The sequence below is a fragment of the Channa argus genome, chromosome 11 (assembly GCF_033026475.1).
Source record: "Channa argus isolate prfri chromosome 11, Channa argus male v1.0, whole genome shotgun sequence".
Classification (NCBI taxonomy): domain Eukaryota; kingdom Metazoa; phylum Chordata; class Actinopteri; order Anabantiformes; family Channidae; genus Channa; species Channa argus.
In genome coordinates, this window is record NC_090207.1 from 7,813,524 (window position 1) to 7,821,994 (window position 8,471).

The 8,471-nt window shown below is 40.2% G+C and overlaps 2 protein-coding genes across 2 annotated transcripts; both read left to right on the forward strand.

Annotated features, from left to right (window-relative positions):
• Positions 1-1,008: 1,008 nt before the first annotated feature.
• On the forward strand, positions 1,009-2,917 carry LOC137136453 (cyclin-O). The gene is made up of 3 exons (XM_067521826.1): positions 1,009-1,468; positions 1,627-1,812; positions 1,906-2,917. The coding sequence occupies exons 1-3, from the start codon at positions 1,169-1,171 to the stop codon at positions 2,536-2,538; spliced, it is 1,119 nt and encodes a 372-aa protein (XP_067377927.1). The 5' UTR covers positions 1,009-1,168; the 3' UTR covers positions 2,539-2,917.
• Positions 2,918-3,862: 945 nt separating this feature from the next.
• On the forward strand, positions 3,863-5,861 carry mcidas (multiciliate differentiation and DNA synthesis associated cell cycle protein). The gene is made up of 7 exons (XM_067521332.1): positions 3,863-3,904; positions 4,002-4,074; positions 4,182-4,261; positions 4,440-4,500; positions 4,595-4,824; positions 4,999-5,109; positions 5,226-5,861. The coding sequence occupies exons 1-7, from the start codon at positions 3,863-3,865 to the stop codon at positions 5,655-5,657; spliced, it is 1,029 nt and encodes a 342-aa protein (XP_067377433.1). The 3' UTR covers positions 5,658-5,861.
• Positions 5,862-8,471: the final 2,610 nt, after the last annotated feature.

The window sequence follows — 8,471 nt, forward strand, 5'->3', positions numbered from 1 at the left end:
AACTGTTTTTATTTGTCCAGTTTAGTTTGAGAATTAAACTGGAGTTGCCTGGTGTGAACCTTGTGTTTTTTTGTCACTGTTGTTCACTTTAATATGCTACTAGACGTATATTCATTACTAAAAGCATAATAATAATAATAATAATAATAATAATAATAATAATAATAATAATAATAATAATAATAATAATAATAATAACTATGCATAGTAATCTACAATATTTTAAGTAGTGGCAGAAATTATACCATTACAAACAATAGCTCACATTTTATATTCGATACCAACAGTCAGATGTGACAAATACAAACTCTATGCCTATAGTCGTTTGTGTAGATCAACCCGGAAGTTAGCATCTCCCAGCCAATGGCATTTGGATAATTGTGGAAAATAGACTCCGTGACAAACAGACGTTTATGATGCTTACACGATTTTTTTTACTTTGTATCTACTGCAAAACACAACTACAGTTGTCGAAGTTGTCAAATTAATGTAAACACAATTTCCATTTAGATTGCACTAATGTAAAGGTCAAAGTAACATGAAATGGAAATGCACCAATAAAGCAGCCTAAGTATATGAAATACAGTGTAACTGAGAAAATATACTTGGGCCTATTTCTAGTTACCACCTTTACAAACAGCAGTTTCGCATAGCCTATAGGCCTAATATAACAGCGACTTTCGTGAGATTGAAACATTCAAACGTTTTTTTCTCCGGAAAATTAAATGTACATGAAAATTAAATGTATTATAGCCTTGGCACTGTGAAATTCGTGTGCCCACTAAAACTGGGATACATTTCACACGATTGAATCCTTTGCATGGATATATTTTATTTATTTATTTTTCCCTTCAACATTTGAGATAATTAATCCTACGATTATCTGAAGATGTCAACTGGATTTATTTTTCTTTGTTAGACAAAGAAATCCAGTTGACATGATTCAGTCTTCGGATAACCAAACCTAGATGACTAGGTAGGCTAGCCTCGGGCAACTTGTGAGCTGCATGAGCGGGGAAGACCCCGGGAAAACTGACGTCAGCAGAAGGAACTCCCTTCAGTATCCTACAACCAACATCCAGGAGGCTGCTGCTGTGCAGGGACCTGGCCGTTTGTGAACGGTGACAGCAGCTCCAAAACAGACGGAGACTGTCACAAACGAAGGCGGATGGACGGCACATCTCCTCCAACGGAAACACATACACCAGCTCAGCGTCGGCAGACAGCCAGGCAAAGAAAACAAACACTCATGTCCAAACTGGGCGACTCCGGTTTCGAGGACGATTTGGGATTCTCGTCGAAGTCCTCCCCCGGGGGGATAGATGCGTCCTCGTTCCGTTCAGAGGGGCAGCGTCCAGCCGACTACCTGTCCAACTGGTACCTCCAGTACGGAGACATCGGTTACAAGATCCAGAGAGAGAAAGAGGCGCAGTACCATCCCTGCAAGTGCTTGGCACGCCAGCCACATGTAGGAGAAGATAGAAATAGAAAGAGTTTTAAATTGAATGCATTTAAAAATATCAAGCACTTTGAGTAACTCACTAAAATAATGGTTTTCCAATTTGTAAATCTAAGCATTACTTTAATATACTATTTATACTGATGGGTTCTGTATTTTTCTGGCAGTTGACTGCAGAAGCGAGGTGTAAGCTCGTCAGCTGGCTTATCCCTGTACACAAACATTTAGAACTGTCCTTCGAGTGCTGCTGCCTGGCAGTGAACATTATGGACAGGTTCCTGGCATCTACACCGGTGGCTGCAGACTGCTTCCAGCTCCTGGGTGTCACTGCACTCCTCCTGGCCAGTAAACAGGTCAGCTGCTGGATGTGGTATATGCTTAATCAACAGATGAGTTTAAATCTTTGGATTTCAGTGAGTATAATTCACTCTTTTTGTCTGTCTCAGGTGGAGGTTTGCTCACCGCGGATCAGCCATCTCTTGTCGTTGTGCTGTGATGCCTTTACTAGAGAGCAACTCTGCAACCTGGAATGTCTCATCCTCCTCCGGCTTAACTTCTGCCTTGCTGCACCCACCCTGGCCTTTTTCCTGGACTATTATACCAATTGCATGGAGGCTGCCCGCCTTGTGACTGAGAAAACAGGGCATAACAGGTTGGCAAGAATAATTCCAGACACAAAGACGCCCAGGCAGTGCAGCAACCTTGCACAGAAAGTGTGCGAATTGAGTCTAGCAGACTATGCTTTCAACAAATACCCACCATCACTGACTGCTAGCTGTGCACTGAGGCTCGCTAGTGAGTTGCTGGAAAATGAACAAGGGCTCATTGACCATGCAATCATCCAGTCACAGGAAGAGAAATTGAACTGTTTTGTGCACAAACCATGTAGCCAGCCACCTTCCACCAAATCATCTATGAACCCTAAGATTTCTGAGGGCTGCTCTCTGATACTGAAGCAACACTTGATGCCTGCAGATCAGGAAAGCTGTACCCACAATCTGGCTCAGGAATGCAAGGACAACCTGAAGCTGTTGGTGTCATTAAACCAGGAGACAATGGAAGTGACGACTACTATGTGACAATAGTATGCCTCATGCTTCCATTTTGGCAATAAAATTCTTTGAACTGATTAATTTGAGGATAATATGTATTAATATGTGTTACAATTTGCATTTACATTTACAAGATTAAGGTAATGTTCTGAAGTAATGTCTGGTGTTCATGCAGTCTGTCTAAAAAACCTCTTGGACAATTCGTCTTGCACTGATTGTTTTACAACTTAGCAATACTTTTGCATATTTATTGATGGAAGGTAAAACATAGGTATGTGTTATCCTTATTTTTATTAATTCTAAGTAGTTATGTTCATTGTTTATTGAGTTGTTTTGCTGCTGCAATCCTTTAATGCATGACTTGGGAATTGTGCTGTAGTGAATTTATTGCTATAATAAAATAAATGAGGAGCAATTAATTTGTGTTCTTTTACGATTGCCTGAATTGATGGAATATGATCTTTGAAATTGGTCTGTCAGTATTCAGGACGTCTTAATGATATTAATAAAGAATCATGATATTTGACAAACAGCAGTTAAATGGTCCTTTTATTGGAATTGAATTCACAAATGGGAAATAGATTTTTATTAACCTTTTTTAGTCTAATAAATATCTGCAATGCAGTATTTTGAGTTATTTGCATATTATGGAAAAAGAAACAATAAAAACAAACAAAAACTGTTCTCTTAAGATATACTTAAACCCTTTTACATGCAGTGGCGTCAAAAATAAAAAGCCCAGCAATTTCACAAAGCTTCAGAAGTCCTCTGAAAAAGTGTGATGCTGCAAATGCCTGGCAAAGGTGCATACACAGAGTATGGAAATGAAAGTCCTCTTAGGGGATGTTCTCAAAGTATAACTGATTATTGAAGCTTACGAACGTATGCAGCTTTTAATTGCCTCGATCAGGCTCTGAATGATAAATAGCCATGCACACAGTAGTAAGCTATATAATTAAATAATTATATAAATTATATATTGACAGGTAATGTATTTTCTTATACACTATGGCAGGCTCTACATGCGCCTCTTTCAGAGAATATTTGGCTGCAGGCGTGTGAGGTGCAATTCTAATGCAGAGAGCACCTGCTGTAATGGCGCCGTTACGCGCGGTTCCACTTTACAGTTCAGAGCAGAAAAACCGTTAGCGTGCACCGATTTAATCTCCGAGGACGCCGTTACTCCCTGGAGACCAATTTGATTGGGCCAAAAGTATGAAACCGCGGCACAGAGAAACACAAACCGGGAGAATGTCGACTATATGAGCTCCAAATCAAATCATGTCCACTCAGTTCTACAGTCACACCTAAACTGATGGATCCGCAAATAGACGGGAGTGCGTTTGGTGCCATGTGCACAAAGCAAAGGGGACAACAGGGGTGGAGAGCTGCGGTATACAATAAGGTTTGAATTGCGCTGTTCAATACAGTGCACAATGCAACAGTTGAAATTATAGTACTGAAAGTATTAAAGCACGTTCTTCCTGCAGGATAAAGTGTTGGTGCCACGGAGCAGCAGCCCGGTCGAAGTGTACGTGGATTTCCCGCGTGTCATTGAACAAGGTATGAGCGTCTCTGACGCGACTCTCGTGTTCTGCCGGCAGGAAGCATTTGTAAACTAGTTCATCACCGGGGTTAAACCACCTTGTGACCCCATTCTTGTGTTACAGCTTTTTCAACAATTGCATGGGATGATTTGGAAGACTGCACCTCTGTTGTCAGACGGGAGAGCGACTCCCTCGTCTCTCAGGTCAGGAAAACGTTTTCAGTGGCCTGCGATAAGTTACTGTGCTATTGTTCTTTTAAAGCTGCTGATTTGGGGGAAAATCAAAAAGATTTCCTGCATAATGCAAAATTCATTTCGTGATGTGGTGGGCTGGAATCCTGCACCGATATCACTGGAGTTAACTCGTTTAATTCCCCGACAGGTGAATGAATCTGATGCAGATGAGCCAAACTTCGGAGATTATGCGCTGGATTTCATGGCAGGTACGAAAACTGTATATTATCTCAGAGGCTACACTTAAAATCTAGAGCTTAATGTGTGTGTATGTTCTGAATCCTTGGTTGTGCCCTCTGTCAGATTCTCCTTCCGCACTGGAGAGCAGTCTCTCTTCAGCTGAACTGGTACCATTGCAGGGGTGTGTCATACCTCCCTTCACCCCTCAGCTGCACTTCTCTCAGGAGGAGAGTCTGATTAACACATCCTCTACAGACGCAGGTTACCCATCTGTACAGGATGGAGCTCCCTGGCAGGGTATTGCCCAGTATCATGGCAGGGCACTGGAGCAGTCTTTGCTAGTCAACAATCAGGTAAATCTGAGTGCCTCTGACACAAATAGCTATGCAGTCTAAACATAAATATATACATAATTTGGTAAATGGTAAATATTTACATAATTTAGTTATGAAGTCAAACAAAAAGGATTCACACTTACATGTGTCCTTATCGGCATCAATTAACAGTTTTAATATGTGCCTCTGCAGCTCCATGAGACCCTTCACAGACGACAGGAAGAAATTGACTCCCTTCAGGAGAAAAATCTTCACCTCAGGCAGCTGGCTAATCGAGCCAAGCACCTGGCCTCCGTGCTTGAAGTGAGTACATAACTGAGATGAGCATAGACAAAAAGTTTAATTTCGAATACGTAACCTTTTGTATTAGTAAGTTATTTATAACCCTTAAAAACCTTATTTCTGTCGGCCTTGTTCAGAAACTGATGACGGTCAGGGACAAAAATGAGAGAGAATCGATGCCACGTGCTGAGAAAGCTTCACTTAGCCCCTGTAAGCGTCTGCGAATGGATGAAGGATATGAAACTGAGTCCTCTGATTCAGTGGAGGACATGCTGAGAGACGTCAGCACACGCTGCAATGCTGTCCTGCACGGCTCTGGATCCAAACTACAGAAGGACTCACAGACTATACAGATGTTTGGCTCATTCGCAGGGCTACAGACTTGTATTTCCAAAGATACAAGCACAAGGACTGATAGAGCCGAGGCCGAAGAGAGCATCACTTCTTTCAGAACTTCTGTTAGAGAACACTGCACCATAAGGACTCAGGTGTTTCCTCATGGACGTGCCTTTACCTCAAGGACTCAGCAGGGAGAATTCCGCTTTCGATGGGTTCCCAACCACAGCTAAAGCCAGGGTTAGCAAGTGTTGAATTGGCTCCAAGTGGTGCTTAATGTTTTTAATTTCAAGGTGCTATAAGTCTCTTCAAGACTGGAGGGATGAGTGGGCAGCAACTGTTAATACTTACCTGATGATAAATGAATGAATGATGTCTGTCTCAGTCAAAGGCTCCACGAAGGAAAACACACTGCCTCAGCTTTTGTTTACACTCTGTTTACATGCCTCAATTCTGTTTTTTTTTACATGTGATTTGATGGAAAACAGCATGATTTTACACGTTTCAAAATAAAAACTTTATTTTATGATCTGCCATTGCACTGAAGCTAGAATTCGTGTTTATGTCATTCTCTTTGGAAAGTGAAATACATTTTTAATGTGATTTCACAACTTTTTGTTCTTCTAAACCATGCAGAGGTTTTTGTGGAAGAATATTCTAGTTGTCACATTTAAAACATTTCTGATAGCTTTTAAAACCTATAGGAAATTTAAAAAGAATGGGAAATCAGAATACATCCGAATATATCTGTATATCCGTCTTCCTTTAAAGTCACTGGTGAGGGCTTTAGCTGTTTAATGTTCATCAATGTCAAACATCAAGCACCTGTTTACAGTGGAGAAGGCAGCTCAAACACTGGTTTAGATGTAAATTAATTTAGGGCCTGAGATGGAAGGCTGATTAACACATTTCACTGGAACATCACAGAAATCTACAACACAGAGAATGGCTACAATAACAGATAAATAATGGAATTTTATAACTATGACTCTTTACACACTGATGGAGACCTGCTGACATTTTTTGCCTGAGCAATGTTTTTAGGTTTTTTTTCTCTTGTGTGATTTTTTTAATCTTCAAGAGCATCTTATAGGCCTTTTTTTTAACTGTACTTATACTTTTTTTATTATTAATTTTAATTTGGTAAGATACGAGAAAACGAGGCATTAATTGAGGCTATAAAAGGTGAAACATATGATATTACATCAGATGTAAGTTGCTTAAATAAAAGTGGCAAATGACTACTTCAAAATGTAAAATATCCATAATTATTCACCTGTCTGTCCATAGTAAAGTACTGTGATTGTTCAAACTGTAACACTGGTTCTGAACAGGTCCAAACAGGCGCCCAGTAGGTCAGGGGTTCAACCACAAAACCAGTAAGAGTTACTTTGTGTGTCTTTCATTCTGTGTGGCGGGGAGACTGTTAGGTGAGAGGGAAGATTTAGAATCAGCCTATAAGCCAGTTACAGTGTGTCAGAAAATTAGACACACCTTACTGACCGAAGACATGGTCACCGCTAAACTCGCACTGCCAACATAAGCAAACAGGACGCTTGTTGTCAAACCTCAGCCCCTAATGTAACAACACAAACCTTCACGTCCGCTTTGCTCGACGCCCAGCCGCGTCTTGAGCCACTTTCACTGCAAACAAATCCGCTTGTCAGTGACCAGCAGCGCGGCAGAAAGGGGCGAAGCTTTGTCTAAGCTGTTTGAGACACATTTGACCGGTAAAGCTACCGCCAAACGGAGGGGGACAATGCGGGAAAGGAAAAGAAAAAACAGACACAGTGAGTTTCTAAGGTGACTAAAAAGCCAAACCTGGAGGGAGGCTGCAAAGCAGGGTTAAGAAAAAAAAACATAATTATAATAACTGTGCAGGGACGCTGAGCAGGAAGACAGAACTGTAGGCAAATATCCTTTTTTTGTACTGATGTGTACTCATGTGTGACAATTTAAAGCAAGCCAAAATATTACATTATGTATATACTAAATTCACAATTTATATTAAATGAAAATTGAAATATTATATATATGAAATATATATAGAAATGACCTATAAACTAAGGAAAACAGGAGACATATAATTAAGACAAAACTGCTACAAGCGCAAAGACCAAAATCAAATGATCTTTATTGAATTATTAACTTTTTCTTCGATTTTGTGACTCAAAATGTCGGATGATGATGATGTGTCAACCGGTCACGCCAACATAGAGGGCAGACGGTCAGACGTCCAACCTGTTGCTGTTTGATCCATCGATCAGTGACTGGAGTCGGCTGGAGGTATTAGACATGGCTGCCTAGTGCCGATGGAGGCGTGACGCACCTGTCGCGCAGTTCCAGGCTCGAGCTCACTGTGTGAGCGCATATGGAAGCGGCAGGTGGCGAGAACGTGCGCTGCTCGCGCCGTTGAAGCCATTTAGCGCCACAGCAGCTCGTCATTAAACGGTGTAGCCCGCGGATACACGGCGCAAAACACGGAAGAGCGTTTATTGTATTATAGAGACAGTTTGTCTTCAGAATAGTTAAATCAAGCTGGTTCCATTTAATTGATGCAGACTAGGTTGGATGATTTGTAATTGCGAAAATCTACAAAAATTGGGCTATTTTATATTTAACTATTTTAAGTAAAAAACTACATTTCTTCATATCCCACATTAGCCAATATAAAATACAACATTTTGCATGAAATCTGGTGTTCTTCCAGTTTATATATCTATTTATAGCTGTTGTTAGGTTGATTAATATAATAATAATAATAATAATAATAATAATAATAATAATAATAATAATAATAATAATAATAATAATAATTCCAGATTCAAACTTTATTGATCCCATAGAGAAATTGTGTTGCCTTGTTACAGCTTCTCTCCACGTCAAAAGTAGAAAAGAAAGGAAAAACCTTACAACTTATACAAGTATAATCTACTGATCAATAAGTAAGAAAAAACCCAGCTAGAGGAGTAAACATAAATGAAATACTATTTGTCCATTTTGACCATTTAGTCCCCCTCCTTTTTACAGAGAGGGGATGAGTTGAA

What these genes read in the sequence shown, in the direction of transcription:
- mcidas (XM_067521332.1), top strand. Translation starts at nt 3,863, where the DNA reads ATGTGCACAAAGCAAAGGGGACAACAGGGGTGGAGAGCTGCG. An exon ending in CTTTGCTAGTCAACAATCAG is followed by an intron (nt 4,825 to 4,998) that starts GTAAATCTGAGT and finishes GTGCCTCTGCAG; the next exon opens with CTCCATGAGACCCTTCACAG. An exon ending in ACCTGGCCTCCGTGCTTGAA is followed by an intron (nt 5,110 to 5,225) that starts GTGAGTACATAA and finishes GGCCTTGTTCAG; the next exon opens with AAACTGATGACGGTCAGGGA.
- LOC137136453 (XM_067521826.1), top strand. Translation starts at nt 1,169, where the DNA reads ATGGACGGCACATCTCCTCCAACGGAAACACATACACCAGCTCAGCGT. An exon ending in GCTTGGCACGCCAGCCACAT is followed by an intron (nt 1,469 to 1,626) that starts GTAGGAGAAGAT and finishes TTTTTCTGGCAG; the next exon opens with TTGACTGCAGAAGCGAGGTG. An exon ending in TCCTCCTGGCCAGTAAACAG is followed by an intron (nt 1,813 to 1,905) that starts GTCAGCTGCTGG and finishes TGTCTGTCTCAG; the next exon opens with GTGGAGGTTTGCTCACCGCG.